At 47.9% G+C, this 18,709-nt stretch overlaps 1 protein-coding gene across 2 annotated transcripts in view; it reads right to left on the bottom strand.

Moving 5' to 3' along the window:
• Nucleotides 1–495: 495 nt before the first annotated feature.
• LOC137504389 (phospholipase B1, membrane-associated-like) overlaps nt 496–18,709 on the bottom strand; it is a 160,667-nt gene continuing 142,453 nt past the window's right edge. For both annotated transcript variants that reach the window (XM_068232750.1, XM_068232751.1), the window contains 5 exons: nt 17,377–17,458; nt 15,783–15,881; nt 12,653–12,748; nt 3,192–3,266; nt 496–985 (listed from right to left, as the gene is read on the bottom strand). In XM_068232750.1, the coding sequence (XP_068088851.1) occupies nt 740–985; nt 3,192–3,266; nt 12,653–12,748; nt 15,783–15,881; nt 17,377–17,458 (598 nt within the window). In that variant the 3' untranslated portion in view covers nt 496–739. The remainder of the gene's footprint in view (nt 986–3,191; nt 3,267–12,652; nt 12,749–15,782; nt 15,882–17,376; nt 17,459–18,709) is intronic.

Here is an 18,709-nt window from a genome sequence, read left to right as displayed (position 1 = left end):
TTAGGACTGCTGATATTGTTAAAGATAAATGTCAAATAAAAAGATCATTTTTAGAAGGCTTCAGACTCTCTTTAAAGGATACCAGATGTAAAAAAAAAAAACTAATGTGCAGTGGGTAGGGGAGCAAAAGCGAATACTTACCGCTCCCAACGTTCCGCTTAGCTGCCATTCTCCTGTAATCCTTCCCGGTCTTCTCCGCAAGTCACTGCAAGTCAGATGACTCTCCTGACATACTGCGCCGCGCATGTGCAGTATATGTCCTTTCTGCTTCCTCGTGGTAGCAGCCTACATCATTATGCACGGTCACGGGGGAGCAGAAAGAACATACTGCGCATGCGTGGCGCAGTATGACTGGAATACAAGTCAGGAGAGTTGTCTGACTTGCAGAGAAGACCGGGAAGGATTATGGGAGAATGGCGGCTGACTGAGCAGAACAGAAGGAGCGGTTAGTATAAGCTTTTACTCCTTTACCCACGTCATTTTAGTTTTTTTTTTACATCTGGTATCCTTTAAACAAAGCCCGGATCCAATAATGAAATATACATACTATGTTTGTTATTACGCCATATATACACTGATACTCTTCTTGCAGTTGGATGGTAGCCTACCAGAACGCTTTTGGATTTTGAGTAGAAAGTCAAAAATCACAGGGAGAGTGGTAGAATAAACAAAACAAATATGAACAATGCTTCACAAAATAAAGTCCACACTCAACGCTGGAGATTTGGTGTGCCGCCCCTCAGAACAAGACACCACTTTCACCGAGCTTCTGCTGTTTACGGGCCTTCTTCTTGTAGGTCATAGACATGGCAATGCCCACCACTGCACATCCCAGGACCACCCCGCCGATGGAGGCCACGATCACCGACCAGTAGGGCACCTGGTCATCATCTTTCTTAGTTTCAGTTACTGCTGGCGGTTCTGTCGTTGGTTCTTCAGGCTCAGGAAGGCCACTGTTCTTCAGAGTAAAGAGGTAAGGGTGGTCCTAGGAGAAGAAGACAATAACCAGAGATTTTAACTCTGCCTTTTGACAACTTTTGGAGGCATTTTGAATGTAAAGCACAAGAATTCCACATGTGAGTGTGAAGAAGCTATTCTCCTGTTGTGGGTAGTGGCTGGACCACTCCATTCAACTAGAAGAGGTTACACGCTTAAAGTGAAACTGAAGTGGAAAAAAAAATATGATATAAAGAATTATATGTGTAGTACAGACACTTATTAGAACATTAGTAGCAAAGAAAAGAGTCTCATATTTTCATTTTCGGTTATATTGTTGTTGTTGTTTTTTTATATAACATTGCATCATTCTGTCATATTTGCAATTATAAACAACGCTCTGTATTTTAAACTATGAAGCAGAGCGGAGCTACTGACCCTTTAAACTCCTCTGCAGTAAATCCTTATCTGAAGCTGTTTTTCACTGTTTCTTTGATGTACAAGTGCTTCAGAAAATAGGACTGTCTCCGACCCAAGTTGGGTGAGAACGCTCAGAGAAGCTCTTTTGCATAGATAACAACTAAAGCTTTTTTTAACTCTTCCTGTACTGGAAACAATATGAGACTCTTTCCTTTGCTACTAATGTTTTATTTCTTAGCTGTATTACACATACAATTCATGTCAAGTTTATTTTCGCTTCAGATTCCCTTTAGGCCATGTAGACTCTTTAGGTTTGATGCTCCAAAATATGTAGTGACATATAGTATATTAGCAGTCAATTATTCAGGATACCCACTTCTACAGTAAATATCCTGGTTTCAGCATTAGAAACACTTCCTATAGCTATATTTTTATGTATATTGGCATGTAGCCCCTCCCTCTCAGTCATGATTAGCCTGTTTAGCTATGCAGAATTCTCCTCACAGAGCATTCTGGGAAACCAGGCAATATTTTCACTAGCTTCAGAATTCTCAAAAAGATCACCTGCCAGTACTAAACATGTTGACGTCTGTGATTAATTTCAGAATGTAAATCGGGGTCAGGAAAGATTTTATAATGGACAAACACTGACTACCGTAAATCATTTATACATGAATATTGTAGAAAAAAAGCACTTTTATTCATTATGTTATTTTCACCAGTGTCTTATTAACCACTTTCCCCCCGCCCGTACGAATTTCTCCGTCCCTTTTTCCATACTTTAACCCCCAGGGACGGAGAAATCTGTACTTTGCGCACTCCCGCCGCTGTCCGCGCTCCCGTTCGTAAACACGCCGCCCGCTGCTAGTAAACACGCCGCCGCCCGCTCGCCCGGAGATCAATGAACGGGAAAATCCATTCCCCTTCGTTGATCTAAGCCCCGCAATGATCCGCTGCTCTCCGATGGGCAGCGCGATCATTGTGATCTTATCCAGCCTCCAAGTACTTCCTCCAAGCTTCCGGAAGGACGCTTGGAGGTCGCATTAAAACAAAAAGTTACTGTGGCCATCTTGTGGCCAAATAGTAAAACTACACCCTACACATTTTTCACATACAAATAAATTACTTTTACACAAAAAATTAACTCATTACCTCCCACACTCCCAATTTTTTTTTTTTTTGTAATTAAAAAAAAAATAAAAAAATGTACAATTAAAAAAAATACATAAATAGTTACCTTAGGGACTGAACTTTTTAAATATTTATGTCAGGAGGGTACAACACTGTTACTTTTTAAACTATGGGCTTGTAATTAGGGATGGACGCAAAACTGAAAAAAATGCACCTTTATTTCCAAATAAAATATTGGCGCCAAACATTGTGATAGGGACAATTTTATAACAGTTTTATAACCGGGACAAAAGGGCAAATACATTTCATGGGTTTTAATTACAGTAGCATGCATTAATTAAAAACTATAATGGCCGAAAACTGAAAAATAATTTTTTCCCAGATTTTTCCTATTTTCCCATTAAAACACATTTAGAATAAAATAATTCTTGGCATAATGTCCCACCTAAAGAAAGCCTAATTAGTGGTGGAAAAAACAAGATATAGATCGTTTAATTGTGATAAGTAATGATAAAGTTATAGACGAATGAATGGAAGGAGCGCTGAAAGGTGAAAATTGCTCTGGTGCTCAGGGGGTAAACCCCCTCAGTGGGGAAGTGGTTAAAGTACATAAATGTAAGCAGGGCTGGGCCTCCTATTGGACGCTTGTAGGTTAGAGATCTGTCATGTTAAATAGGCCTTGCCATACAATCTGGGTTACTTACATTAGAAGGACATTTCAGCTTGGTCCGGTCATGGGTGAAGTTATTAAAGTTTTGTTTCCTTCCAACCGGCTCCAACTGTGAATTCAGAAGAAGAAAAACACACGGTTATATCAGACGTTAAGCCCAGCTAACCCCAAAATGGAACAAAACAAATTCTGAAAGCAGCCACCAGTGTAAATTATAGCACTATTTAAAAGGAAAAGCTCTGTTTGCTACAGTTGTCCTATCTCAGAAGAATTCAAGAGAATCTGTAACATAAAAAAACCCTCTGGGCCCCGGGGGATATTTACCTCAGGAGGGGGAAGCCTCAGGGTTCCAATGAGGCTTCCCCCTCCCCAGTAGCTTCTGGGAATCCAGGGCTGGCTCCCCGAATCCTCCCACAATCCTCCCCCTACAAACTTGACACACGGCTTGATAGATTTACCTCTCCGGGATCCAGCGCAGGCGCAGTAGCGGCTCTTCATACGGGCTAGGTGGAAATAGCCGAGCCCGATCGTATCCGCTCTACTGCACAGGCACAAATGGAAAGTAGAGCGGATCGATCAGGTTCAGCTATTTCCGCCTTAACCCGAATGAAAAGCGTCTAGTGCGTCTGCGCAGGATCGTGGTAGGTAAAGATTTACCTCGCCGCGTTTCGGGGGGTCCCGGCAAAGCAACAGAGGGACGGAGGAAGATGAGGGAAGCCTCGTTAGAATCCAGAGGCTTCCCCCTCCCGAGGTAAGTACCCCGGATAGGCCCTTTTTTTTCCTTACGGATTTTAAGATCTCTTTCACTTGTTATTTTTTTGTTGCTAGTAACAGGCGTTGCTAGGATCCTAAGAGATCCGGGGCACTTTTGGACACTCCAGCTGGAAAATGTGTGTGGTCACATACCAGAATGTGGGTGTGGTCATGGGTGGAGGCAAATTTGCATGAACTTTATAGCCGTCCAAGTAGGCCTGCCCAGCAAAATGTTGGACAACGCCCCCCCCCCCTTTCCATTAAGTAAAAAAAATGCAGCATATCACATAAATAGGCAGGGTCTCTTAGGGCCCGTTCACACTGCACGCGTTTCCAGCCGCGTTTTGGAAACGCGTGCAGGAGGCAGACACGCGCGACATCAGACAGTGCATAGACTGCACTGTCTGATGTTCACACTGCATGCGTTCTGGACCTGTGCGGTCCGGGAACGCATGCTGCATGCAGATTTTACAAAAACGCGCGGCTGTCCCATTCACTTTTCAGTGATGGGATCAGCCGCGTAACGCACACAAACGCGGATGGCGTGCGTTCGTACGCGTTGCGTTCCGCATGCGTGGCCGTCCGCGTTTTGCAGTCTGAACGGGCCCTTAAACATAACTAGGCAGAGTTACCTGGCTTCTGTGCTGGCTGGTCTGGCTTTCTGCTGGGCAGGCTGGCCTACTGCCAGGTTATCTGGCAGTTCCCATAATAGCATTCCCTGACTTTCTAGTGACCTAGACACTTCCACTGGCCCCCCCATTAAGGCACCACAATTCCCAGCATGCCCACACAGAAGAACCACAGCTCCCTGCATGCATCCATAAAGGCATCACAGTGCCCAGCATGGCACCACAGCACCCAGTATGCCTACATAGAGGCATCACAGCACCCAGCAAACTCCCAATTGATATACCACAGCTCCCAGCATGCCCACCTTTGATGCACCACAGCTGACTCTGCCTGGGAGACATTCGGGCACCCCAGAATAGATCCAGGGCATGTGCCACTGATCTTTGGGTCTAGCAACGCCCCTGGCTAGTACTAAGGTCTAACCATAGCTCACACCCAGTTCCTGTGACCTACACAGTCCTGCCTCCTCATGTAGACACATCCTTTCTACTTAAAGTGCACCTGTAACCTTTAAAAAAAAAAGTTAGGGGAAGCATCTGGATGGTGTTCAAAGGCTTCCCTGGTCTCCCTAGGGCCCTCCTGCGCTGTGATGGGACCCTCTAAACCAGGCTCGGGCTAATTTAAGTGGCCCGGGCCACACCAGCTGCAGTCCGCAGGCCACATTTATTTATTTTTTTATGTGCATTCCTCCCTGCACAGCTGCAAGCGGCAATAAGAATGGGTTAACACTTACCTAACTGCTGCTTCCAGCATCAGGTCTCTATGGCAACAGGGTCTCACGTGACACACCGTCAGCACGTGCCAGCATGTAATACGCTGACAAGTCCTGACAGCGTGTCACGTGACATACTGTGGCCATGAAGATCTGATGCTGAAACGGCGATTAGGTGAATGCTAACCCAATCTTACTGCCGCTCGCAACTCTGCAGGGAGGGTGGAGAGGAATTCGGTTGCCCAGCGGCGGGCCAGATAAACAGCACGTTTGGGCCAGATATGGCTCGCGGGCCCTTAGTTTGCCCAGTGCTGCAGAAATAATATTCGACATAAAAGCCGATGCACACAGTGACGCAGGCACACCATCAGGCTCTGGGTGCTTGGTGACATAGGGAGTGTCGCTCCAATCAACAGATAAACACAGCTCATCAGCACACCAGTCATAGAAATCAAATGCAACGCAGTTTTATTTGCGCAATCAGCCACATGAAGTCCTGACAATTGTTTCGGGGGCCTCTCAGGGCCCCCGAAACAATTGTCAGGACTTCATGTGGCTGATTATGTGCTGATGAGCTGTGCTTATCCGACTTTAAAGCCGAAGATTGCTGGAGGCTGCGCTCCCCTCTGTGTACGCTGCGCAGGTGCAAAATACAGCCCACGTCTGCCTGGTATCATGGAGCCACTCGTCCAAGACGTTTTCCTCCGTGCACAACAGCTACTTGCTACTGCGCAGGTGGAAACCTAACTGGTACAGTGCAGCCGTGCTTATAAGTGGAAGGGAGCACAGCTTCGGATATGAAGATGGTCCCAGGCGGTAGCGGAGGGGTCCCAAAGGATTGGGGAAGGCTCTGGAGTACCTAGAAGCTTCCCCCTACTAACATAAATATGTCACCTTTATTTTTATTAATTTTTTTTAAGTTATAGGTTCACTTTAAAGAGGAACTCCAGTGAAAATAATGTAATAAAAAAGTGCATAAATGATTTAGCTGCTGCTTGCTTTTTTGGCAGTTGGGAACAGCTGTAAACAGCTGTTATTTCCCACAATGCAACAAGGCTCCCACAGTGTGATGTCAGAACCATGGTCCTGACATCACACTGTGGAAGGGGTTTCACCACAATATCAGCCATACAGAGCCCCCTGCTGATCCGTTTGTGAAAAGGAATAGATTTCTCATGGGAAAGGGGGTATCAGCTACTGATTGGGATGAAGTTCAATTCTTGGTTATGGTTTCTCTTTCATGCTAAGATTTCTGTAAAATAGTCTGACATCTATTGTTACTCCCACCTTTGGATTATCCAGAGGCTTCTCTCTACTAAGTTAAAGAGTAGAGATGGCTCGAACTTCCGATTTTCGGTTCTCGAACGTGGACTTCCGCAAAAGTTCGATTTGCGCGAACTTTCGCGAACCGCAATAGACTTCAATGGGGAGACGAACTTCGAAAATTAGAAACATTTATGCTGGCCACAAAAGTGATGGAAAAGATGTTTCAAGGAGTCTAACATCTGAGTTTTTGCATGGCGGAGTGGGATACACGCCAAAAGTCCCAGGGAAAAATCTGGATTTGATGCAAAGCAGCGTTTTAAGGGCAGAAATCACATTGTGTGCTAAATTGGAGGCCTAAAGTGCTTTAAAACATCTTGCATGTGTATACATCAATCAGGAAGTTTAATTAGAGTACTTCTTCACACTGACAGACCAAACTCACTACGCAAGCCCCTTAACCGCGGCAAGGTAACGATCACGAAGGGGAATTGACACATGTACATGCCTTTTGTTTTGTTGTTGCAGCTGCAGTGCAGCCAGAAAAATTAGGCAGGCATGTACACGCCTGGAGTTCTGGACCCTGTTGGTGGTGGCGGAGAAGGCAGTCAAGCGGCCTGCAGGCAGAGATGCTGTGTGGGGATGACTTAGTCATGGGGCAGGCAGTCATGCGGTGTGCAGGCAGAGATGCTGTGTGTGGGGACTGACTTAGTCTTCGGGCAGGCTGCAGTAGCCCTCCGGGATTCATGCCTCATTAATTTTGATAAAGGTCAGGTACTAAACACTTTTGTGACTTAGGCAACTTCTCTTCTCAGTGACAATGCCTCCAGCTGCGCTGAAGGTCCTTTCTGACAAGACCCTTGAGGCAGGGCAAGACAGAAGTTGGATGGAAAATTGTGACAGCTCTGGCCACAGGTCAAGTCTGCGCACCCAGTAGTCCAAGGGTTCATCGCTGCTCACAGTGTCTACATCCACACTTAAGGCCAGGTAGTCGGCTACCTGCCGGTCGAGGCGTTGGTGGAGGGTGGATCCGGAAGCGCTAAGGCGAGGTGATGGACTAAAAAATGTACGCATGTCCGACATCACCATGAGATCACTGGAGCGTCCTATCCTTGCCTGCGTGGACATGGGAGAAGGAGTACTGGCAGTGGTACCTTTATTCCGTTTTGCTGTGACATCACCCTTAAACGCACTGTAAAGCATAGTTGCCAGCTTGTTCTGCATGTGCAGCATCCTTTCTGCCTTCAGGTGAGTTGGTAACATGCCTGCCACTTTGTGCCTATACCGAAGGTCTAGTAGCGTGGCCACCCAGTACAGCTCATTCCCCTTGAGTTTTTTTATACGGGGGTCCCTCAACAGGCTGGACAGCATGAAAGACACCATCTGCACAAAGTTGGATGCAGACGTACTATCCATCTCCTCTTGCTCTTCCTCAGTGATGTCAGCTAAGTTCTCATCCTCCCCCCAGCCACGAACAATACCACGGGAAAGTTGAGCAGCACAAGCCCCCTGCAACACCTGCTGCAGTTGTTCTTCCGCCTCCTCCAAAACAACACCTTCCTCATCATCTGACTCCTCTTCCCCACACGACTCTTCCTCCTACCCCTCCCCCTCTGTGCTGCCGCAGGTGTTGAGGAAACATATGATTCTGATGAGAATTGATCCCACAACTCTTCCTCCTGTTCCTGTTCACGCTCCTCCACAGCTTGATCCACCACTCTACGCACGACACGCTCCAGGAAGAATGTATATGGGATCAAATCGCTGATGGCGCCTCCACTGCGACTCACCAGGTTTGTCACCTCCTCAAACGGCCACATGAGCCTTCAGGCATTTCGCATGAGTGTCCAGTACTTCGGCCAGAACATCCCCAGCTCCCCAGACTGTGTCCTTTGACTGTAGTTGTAGAGATACTGTTTGACAGCTTCCTCCTGTTGTAGCAGGCGGTCGAACATCAGGAGGGTCAAATTCCAGCGAGTCGGGCTATCGCAAATCAAGTGTCTCACCAGCAAGATGTTTCTCCGCTGAATATCGGCAAAGCTTGCCATGGCCGTGTAAGACCGCCTGAAATGTCCACACACCTTCCTGGACTGCTTTAGGACGTTCTGTAAGCCTGGGTACTTAGACACAAATCTCTGAATTATGAAATTCAGCACATGTGCCATCTTTCCCAAATTCAAAGCCGAAATGAGATTGCTGCCGTTGTCACACACCACGTTGATGATCTCCAGTTGGTGCGGGATCAGCCACTGATCCACCGGTTTGTTAAGAGCAGCCAGGAGATCTGCTCCAGTGTGACTCTCAACTTTGAAGCAAGACATGTCTAAGATGGCGTGACACCATCGTACCTGGCATGCAGCATAGGCCCTGGGGAGCTGGGTCTGTGTAGCTGGTGAGGAGATCGCAGCACCAGTAGAGTTGAACTGCCACTCAGCCAAGGAGGAGGAGGACGACAGCAAAAAGGATGTAGCAGGAGGAGAGGAGGTGGCAGCAGGCCTGCCTGCAAGCCGTGGAGGTGTCAATAGGTCCGCTGCACAGCCACGTACTCCCTGCTTGCCATCGGTCACCAGGTTGACCCAATGGGCTGTGTAAGTAATGTACCTGCCCTGACCGTGCTTGGCAGACCAGGCATCCGTGGTCAGATGGACCCTTGACCCAACGCTTTGTGCCAGAGATGACACCACTTGCCTCTCCACTTCATGGTACAGTTTGGGTATCGCCTTTTTGGAGAAATAATTGCGGTCTGGTATCTACCACTGCGGTGTCCCAATGGCCATAAATTTTCGGAAGGCCTCAAAGTCCAGCAGCTGGTATGGTAACAGCTGGCGAGCTAACAGTTCCGCCAAGCCAGCTGTCAGACGCTGGGCAAGGGGGTGACTGGCAGAAATTGGCTTCTTCCGCTCAAAGATTTCCCTCATTGACACCTGACTGCTGCTGTGGGCAGAGGAGCAGGAACCGCTCAAGGTGAGAGACGGAGTGGAGGAGGGTGGCTGTGATTGTAAAGGTGCAAGGGAGAAAGAGGCTGAAGATGATGCACCTGAAGGAGGAAGAGGAGAAGGAGGGTGGCTTTTCTTTTGTGTGCTGCTTTTCCTCTGGTGCTCTTCCCATTGCAGTTTGTGCCTTTTCTCCATGTGCCTTCGTAAGGCAGAGAGAACAGATAGCATTGCCCTGATCTAAAGGTGGCCATACATGGTACAATTTTTCAATTAGATAATTTTGTTCGATTATTACATTAGATCGAATATAAAGATTTTTCCAGCATGTCCGATCATTTTTCCCGAAAAAACGGGATAATCGTTCGAATTTCTTGATCGAAAAAAAAAATATTTTTAACTTTCATTCAATTCGATCATTTAGATCGAATAAACGGGAAAAATCGAACGTTTTTTTTGTACCGTGTATGGCCACCATAAGGCAGACACACTAAAAAATTTCCAAACCGCTGATCCCCCCTGGGTTGATGGCAATATGGTGGCATCAGCAGCTGACGTTGAAGGGCATGTTGGCTGGCTGTACATAGGTGTCGATACATGGCGCCAGACACTGCCACCAGCTGTTTCTGACGACGAGCTTTCCCTGCTTCTTTCAGCAACTCGTCTCCTTCTACTCCTCTCTGACTCCCACTCTGAACTGTCCCCTTGGTCATCTTGTCTCTTAGGAACCCACGTGGCATCCGTATCATCATAATCATCCTCCCCAGCTTCGCTTGCCTCAGACACCTCATAAACTGCACCAGCAGCAAGTACTTTATCCTCCTCCTCCTCCTCACGTTACGTCCATAGTGTCGCCTAACTCAGACATATGAGGTGGTGTAACTTGCTTAGCGCCTTCATCTTGTAACAATAATGCCTGTGAATCAGTTAATTCCCCACCAAATAACTCCTGCGAAGTGTCAAATGCAGCGGATGTGGTGCTTGTAGTTGCGCTGGTGGCTTCGGAAGATGAGGTGTTCTGTGTTAAATAGTCACCCACGTCCTGACAATCTTGGGAGTTGATGGGACGTGCCTTCTTCTGAGCACTGTACTTTGGTCCAGGGCCACACAAAATTACATCAGCACAACCTCGAACAGACCTGCTGGGGGGCCTGCCTCTGGGTCTGCCCCTGCCTCTACCTGTTTTGTCCATATCAGGGGGTTGAAGTGAAAGGTATGCACTGACTTGACTAATTTAATGTGCAGTCACACAGGTGCAGTGAAAGGTATGCAGTGACTGGTATTACAATACAATGTGCAGCTGTCACACAGGTGCAGTTAACAGGTATGCACGGTGTGGTATATAAAACAGCATGCGGTCACACAGGTACTGTGAACAATTATGCAATGACTGGTATTACAAATGTGCAGCTGACACACACACACAGGTACCGTGAACAGGTGCAGTGACACTGCGTGCACTCACATGGGTAGGTGGGTACACTGAACAACAGGTAGGTATATGCAGTGATGGGTATTACAAATGTGCACCTGTCACACACACACAGGTACCGAGCAGGTACAGTGACACTGCGTGCGCTCATGTAGGTAGGTGGGTGCACTGTGAAGAACAGGTAGGTATATGCAGTGATGGGTATTACAAATCTGCACCTGTCACACACACAGGTACTGAGCAGGTACAGTGACACTGCGTGCGCTCACGTAGGTAGGTGGGTGCACTGAACAACAGGTAGGTATATGCAGTGATGGGTATTACAAAAGTGCACCTGTCACACACACACACACACACACACACACACACACACACACACACACACACACACACGTACCGAACAGGTACAGTGACACTGCATGCGCTCACGTAGGTAGGTGGGTGCACTGTGAACAACAGGTAGGTATATGCAGTGATGGGTATTACAAATGTACAGCTGTCACACACACAGGTAGTCACTGAATGTGCTGGGCCTGGCAGTGGCACAGTAGGAATTACCAAGGGGCTAAGGTCCAGCAGCTAAGAAGACTGACTGACAGGGCTGTATATGCAACACAAGTGTCTGTGGGACACACACAAAAAAATAGATCACAAGAACAACATTAGCTCTCAAAAGAGCTGATGAGGATGAGGAGTGCTTTTTAGCAATAAGTATCAGCAAGAAAGAGCAACCTAACAACCCTAACTAAGCTTTCCCTAATGTCTCTGCAGCACCTCTCCCTTCTCTAATTACTGCAGCCACACGAGTGAGTGAAATGGGTGATGCTGCCTGCTTTTTATAAGGGAGGGAGGGGGGGGGGGGGGGCTCTAGGAGGGAGCGTAGCCTGATTGGCTACCCTGGGACTGCTGACTGTGATGTATAGGGTCAAGATTGACCCTAATGATGTAGTATCGGGGGTGGGTCAAAACCGCGATAAAGTTCACGTTCATTCGCGAATGCGAACCACCGAAGTTCGCACGAATAAGTTCGCGTGTGAACCGTTCGGGCCATCTCTATTAAAGAGGAATGGGAACCAAGGATTGAACTTCATTCCAATCAGTAGCTGATACCCCCTTTCCCACGAGTAATCGTTACTTTTCTCAAATAGATCATCAGGGGGTGTCTGCATGGCTGATATTGTGGTGAACCCCTCCCACGGTGTAATATCATGACCATGGTCCTGACAGTTTGCTGTCTGTAAACCTCATTGCATTGTGGGGAAAAACGGCTGTTTCCAATTGCAGAGCAAGCAGCATCTCCCTCTGTGTATAGAACTCTCAGTAACAAACATTCCATACAGATCACCTGGCAGAACTAAAGATGTCACCACCAGTGATACATTTCAGAATATAAATCAGGGAGAGGAAAGATTTTACAAGGGGCAAACACTGACTAAATCTGTAAATGAATATTGCAAACAATAAGCAATTGTATTCATTATGTTATTTTCACTACAGTTCATCTTTAAAGGAATCATAAAGCAAATTGTGCTGCCCCATGATATAATTACTGTGGGCTTCCTCCAGCCCCTTGAAGCCGACATGTCCCACGCAGCATCTCCGCTCGCAGTCGCCGGCCTGGGGTCCCTGCCGGGGTAGAGGCCGACCTCGAGGTCGTCCTTACTGTGCCTGCATGAAGCGCCGCTGTCAATCAAGTCCAGAGCCAATCAGAAGAACTGCAGCAGTCATATATGCCCAGGGCAGCGATAGGACACCCACTGCTGTCAACCTACCATATTATTCCACAGCGCAATGGCCATCTCCGCTTGTCCTTGCTCGTGAAAGTGGAAGCAGTCCTTGGAGAAGTAGCTCACATCAGCTTTTCCAGTCTGTGGAAAGATAAAATAATTAATCGCAAGTCCAAAGCTTCAGTTTTAACATCAAAAGTGTCCTTAAAGAGACCCTGTAACCTCAAAAACATCCCCTGGAGGGTACTCACCTCGGGTGGGGGAAGCCTCCGGATCCTAATGAGGCTTCCCACGCCGCCCTCTGTCCCACGGGGGTCTCGCTGCAGCCCTCCGAACAGCCGGCGACAGACCCGACTGTAAAATCAATATTTACCTTTGTGGGGGCGCTGTGGCTGCTTTCCGCTCCGAACTACACGGAAATACCCGATCTCAGTCGTGTCCGCTCTACTGCGCAGGCGCCGGAAACTTGCGCCTGCGCAGTAGAGCAGACCTGACTGTGATCGGGTATTTCCGTGTAGTTCGGAGCCGACAGCCGTCAGAGCGCCTGCGCAGGAGCCAGGAAGGTAAATATTGACGTCATCTTTCACGGAGGGCTGCAGCGAGACCCCCGTGGGACAGAGGACGGCGTGGGAAGCCTCATTAGGATCCGGAGGCTTCCCCCACCCGAGGTGAGTACCCCCCAGGGGATCTTTTGATGTTACAGATCCTCTTTAAATGGGCTCTGAAGTGACATTGGGCCTGACGCACAAAACGCTGGTAAATGTGCCATACGCAGGAATCACAATGAAATGTTACCATTGCTAATGGCAGGGAGCAGTGCCCATCAGGGCAGCCATCAGGGGGGGACAACTGACACTGCAGTGAGGGGCCCAGGGCTTCTGGGGGCCCTGGGCCCCGCAAAAGTGCTGGAAGGGCCGCATGTGCTGGCTGTGGGCCTGTGGCTCAATAACCAGCACACAGCGTTCCAGCACTGAGAGAAGAGTGACATCAGCGCTTGAACGTGGGGAGCAGATGAGTGAGCCCGCTACAGTGGACTTTATATACTGGGGCACCACCTATACCTTGCTACAGGATAGCTATACTGGGCCACCACCTATACCTGGCTACCTATACTGGGCCACCACCTATACCTGGCTACCTATACTGGAGCACCATCTATACTTGGCTTGTTTCCTGGGGACTACCTGTATTTTGCTAGTATTTGGCTCCACCCACAACATGCCATGGTCACGCTCACTTTTTGCCACATCACGCTGTGCATGCCGCTTTCTTCAGTGTCAGAGCCATGCACATTTTTTGCCGCAGCGCGCTTCACGCACGGACACGGGGGTGGGGTTGCTAGTGGGCGGGTACAGCAACCAGTGGGTGGGCCCAGGGAGGGGGGCCCAGACCTGATGATGTGTGAGGGGCCCCAAAATTTCTGATGGCAGCCCTGGTGCCCATTATACTATAAACGCCAAATGCATTACCAGTGTAGTGTGCTTATTACTATGGTAACGTGCATTATGCCATGCATTACCATAGCAATGCACCTAGTGTAAAGGGCGCTGCTCCCCTACCATTAGTATCGGTAAAATGCCTTTCATACATCAGTTCTATTGTGACATGAGAAAAATGTGTATATACAATCCCAACCCTAACTAAAACCAGCTTGTGTTCCTTTCATCTGACTGTCAGGGTGCTTTCACAATAACACTTTGCTTTGGGTTGCAATGGACACTGTTTTGCGCACAGTAATATGATCAGATTCAAAATCTATGAGCAGTTCACACCTCATAACGTATGTACAAATGTTGGATGTTAAAGTGCACAAATGCAGGTAATGCAAAATGATGAGATAGATGTATATGTGTCACGCCTGAAAGAGTTAACATTCAGGTCTGCAAGTGACAATTTCTCTCCAGTCAGGACATGGACTATAGCTTAACCCTCACTGATAGGGAATTACAGCCATAAAACTCTTTCCTGCAGAGCACAGCTTCTGTGTATAGGGGATAGATAAAAAAGTCAATAGTTCATATGTTTTAGCTCTGGGACACTTAAAAGACTGTCATTGAGCAGAGTCAATAAAACATTAAATCTGTTGGATATCTAAAAAAGTCATTTTTAGGAGTGGAAGGATAGATGCACACGTTAAGCTGGCATGGTAAACCTAAAAGGCCAATTCCAAACAGAGATCTATATATCTAATCTAAGAAGTTAGCAAGCAGAGAACCCACATTTACCGCTTTTGTGAGTCTCTTGATGCTAAAAATTCTGTTTCTGAGTCCTGAAGCAGCCAATCTGAAGGCATTAAAGAGAACCCGAGGTGGGGATCTTAGAATAAAATCTATACACAGAGGCTGGGTCTGGCTATAGTGCCCAGCCTCTGTTGCTATTTGAATCCCCCCTAAGTCCCCCCTGCGCTCCGTTCTCCCCCATAAATTACAGCCGCACTGGCGACATGCAGCGGGCTGTATTTACCTCCCTAGTGTCACTCACGCCGCTCCCCCGCCTCCTGCAGAGCGCCGGTCCCCGGCCACGTCCCTTCCCTCGCCGCTGATTGGAGGGAAGGGACGCTGGCGGGGACCGGCGCTCTGCAGGACGCGGGGGGAGCGGCGTGAGTGACATTAGCTAGGTAAACATTGCCCGACAGCGCGGGTGTAATTTATGGGCTAGAACGGAGCGCAGGGGGGACTTAGGGGGGATTCAAATAGCAACAGGCTGGGCACTATAGCCAGACCCAGCCTCTGTGTATAGATTTTATTCTAAGATCCCCACCTTGGGTTCTCTTTAAAACGAATGCTGTTTGGGCCAGACTAATGTCGTATGGATCAGCATCATGTGTAAATTGTGCTATTTGTAGTAACAACACAATGGGTTTGATTCACTATAGCTCCCCTTACTGCACGCTTAGTGTGCCTTATCAAAGTTAGCGTGCCTTATCAGAGTAGCATAGCGAGCCCTATGAACTTATGCCTGATAATTGGCAATGATGAGAGCTCTACCCGTCCTTCCCTGAGCCCCTGCGGGTCCAATTACTTTAAAGGACATTATTCCCGCACTTTTATTGGCCCAATAGGCTGCCTGTCAAGTTTCCTGTCAAGTGACAGGCAGCCTATTGGCTGCACCGCACCACAACGCTCTGGCCAGGTGGGAAAAGATTTGTAGTCTGTTTGCTCATCCTATAACTTACGCCATCGACTGGCACAACAGTGTTCCTGAAGAAAGGTTGTGCCACTGCAACAAAGTCCTCCCGGCGCAGGTACTTCTCCGCCAAGCCGGCCAGGTGGTCCTGGAGGGAGAATAACAAGCTTATTCAATAAAACTGTGCAGCTCTGACTGAACAAGTTACTCACTTGAGAATTGATCAGTAGCCCAAGACTACAGCAAATGCAGCATACAGCTTGTCAGATGAAGAACTTTCTGCATACTTTACTGATAAAATGGACAAAATCCAAAGTGTTTTTTTCTTGTTTTGTTTCGCGCAGCTCTCAAATTCCTTCTCATTGATTGCCCTCTGTCTGCCTTCTCTTTACTCTCTCCACCTCTCTAATCACCAGTCCCATCTTAACACCTGTTCTTTGGATCCTTTTCCCTCCTGTCCACTAGCCTCATCCTTCATGCCTGTACTAACATCGCTGTTTAATCTATCCCTCTCTCCACTGACATCTTTCCTTCCTCACTCAAAAAAGCTGTTGTGACACCACTACTTAAAGGGGATCTGTGGTTTTTTTTTTTTAAACAAAAACTGACACTTACCTGGGGCTTCTACCGCCCCCCTGCAGCTGTCATGTGCCCGCACCATCCTCTACGATCCCCCATTCCCGCAGCTGTTCACCATCTAATTATTCGTCTAACTAGACGAATGTGGCTGCGCCTGTCTTAGCTCCAGCTCGTGTCTCCGGGAGCTAACTGCACAGGTGCAGTACAAGAAAACTGTACTTTTCCGTTAGCCGGGTGCATCCACTAGGTGGCGTTAATAACTATTCCCCTTCCAGGCCGCCATGGATAGTAGGGAAAGATGTAATTCTGGTGGAGTTTTATCGCCACCTAGTGGATGCGCCTGGCTAACGGAAAAGTACCAAGAAAACTTTGTATGGCCCAGTGCACACCAAAACCGCTAGCAGATCGTCAATACGCTAGCGGTTTTGGGAGCAGAGAGCCGATATTTGCCGGGTGCACACCGAGCGGATTTTGTATGAGATCCGCCGGCCGCATCCGCATCAGCATCCGCGTGGCTAATGTATCTCTATGGGCTGGTGGTTTGAGGTTTTAAGTAAACCGCAAACGTGCAGCAAGAGGCACGTTTGCGGCTTGCTAAAAACCTCAAACCGCCGGTGTGCACCAGCCCATAGAGATACATTAGCCATGCGGATTTTCAGGCGGATTCGGCCGGCGGATCCGCCCGGTGTGCACTGGGCCTATGTACTGAGTACATATGCATGATCATATGTTTCTTGTGGCAAATCTACCCTCTTTGCTGCAAATTGCAGCTTTTATTATAGATGTCTATGGTGGTGCCCTTTATTTGGTAAGGGCTCCTACGCCCTTTTTTCCTGATTCGTGGAATGAATGACTCTACAACCACCAGTGGTGGCAACCCCAACCTGCGTGGGTGCGGAAACATTCCATATGCACTGAAAGTGATTGCAAAACATGAATATCACACCTAACCTCCATCTTATAAGGTGTTATTTACAGTTTGCAGTATTGGCTCCTGTTATCTCCCTTTGACTTTTTCCCGGCAGTCCCAGGTCAGCCCACCAAGCATTGTCAGACGTTCTCACCTGAAGATCTTTATTGAATTTCCTCATCTCCATCAACTCCGGTGATCCATCCCGAGGGTTAATAATGCAGGAACAAAGGCCACTGCAGAGAAGTAATATTATTTTAAATAAATATTTTGTATTTACTGTATTACAGTGGTGTACTACTGCGTTGTTCTTTTCTGTATTACAGTGGTGTTCTACTGCTCTGTTACTTTATGTATTAGGCTAGGTCCACACTTGTCCAGTTGCAGATCAGATCTGTTTCAAACGGATCCATTTTTGTAAAAACAAAAATGTATTCTCCCCGTTTTTCTTTAAAATGTCCTTTTTGCAGCCAACGTTTCCAGTCCGTAGAAATGTATCCCCATCCCTGGCCATGGGGGAAGGGGGGGGGGGGTGCCATGCTGGAGGGGGTAGCAGGCAGGAAGGGGGGCAGCGGGCACAGCAGAAGGGAGGGGGAGTCGCCCCTGCCCTTCCTCACCTGCTCGCCCTTGCTCCCCCTCCAGCTAGTTTCTTTTAAAAATCATTTTAAAATCAATGTATAAGCGGCGAGCGGGGAACTTACTTCCTTGCGTTCCACTGCTCGCCGTCACTTCCTGCAATGCCGCCCTCTGTACTTCATTGGGCGGCATTGCAGGAAGTGACGCATTGAGCTTTGGAATGCAAGGAAGTGAGTAAGTTCCCCGCTCGCAGCTTGCTTATAGATTGATTTTAACATGACTTTCAAAAGAAACAAGCTGGAGGGGGAGCAGGGAAGGAGGGACCCTGGTGAGGAAGGGGGGGCGACCCCCCTTCCCGCCGCTGTACCTGCTGCCCCCTTCCTGGCTGCTCCCCCCTCCAGCATGGTGGCCCCCTCCCCACCCACAGACAGGGCTGGGACTTGGAAAACTGATCCGTTTCTGTGTCTAAAGATGCCTGTGTAGAGGGAGGTCCGTTTTTGCATAGGTTTTCACTACCCCTCCATGTATCCGGGGTCCGTGAAAATCCTGCAAATCCGGAATATCCGTTCAGTTTTTCAAAACGGATCCCCCTGGAATGCACACGGATCCGTTTTTAAATTGAGTCATAAGACAGCTGCTATTTTTAACATTAGTATCCGTTGGTCCGGGCCCCAAAACAGAGCCACGGATACGTTTTTTTTAAACAAGTGTGAACCTACACAGTGGTGTCCTACTGCTCGGTTATTTTCTGTATCACAGGGTGTTACTTTATGTATTACAGTGGTGTCCTACTGCTGTTACTTTATGTATTACAGTGGTGTCCTACTGCTCTGTTATTTTCTGTATCACAGGGTGTCCTACTGCTCTGTTACTTTATGTATTACAGTGGTGTCCTACTGCTCGGTTACTTT

Source organism: Hyperolius riggenbachi, chromosome 4, assembly GCF_040937935.1.
Source record: "Hyperolius riggenbachi isolate aHypRig1 chromosome 4, aHypRig1.pri, whole genome shotgun sequence".
Taxonomy (NCBI): Eukaryota; Metazoa; Chordata; class Amphibia; order Anura; family Hyperoliidae; genus Hyperolius; species Hyperolius riggenbachi.
This window is presented reverse-complemented; position numbering and strand designations above follow the sequence as displayed.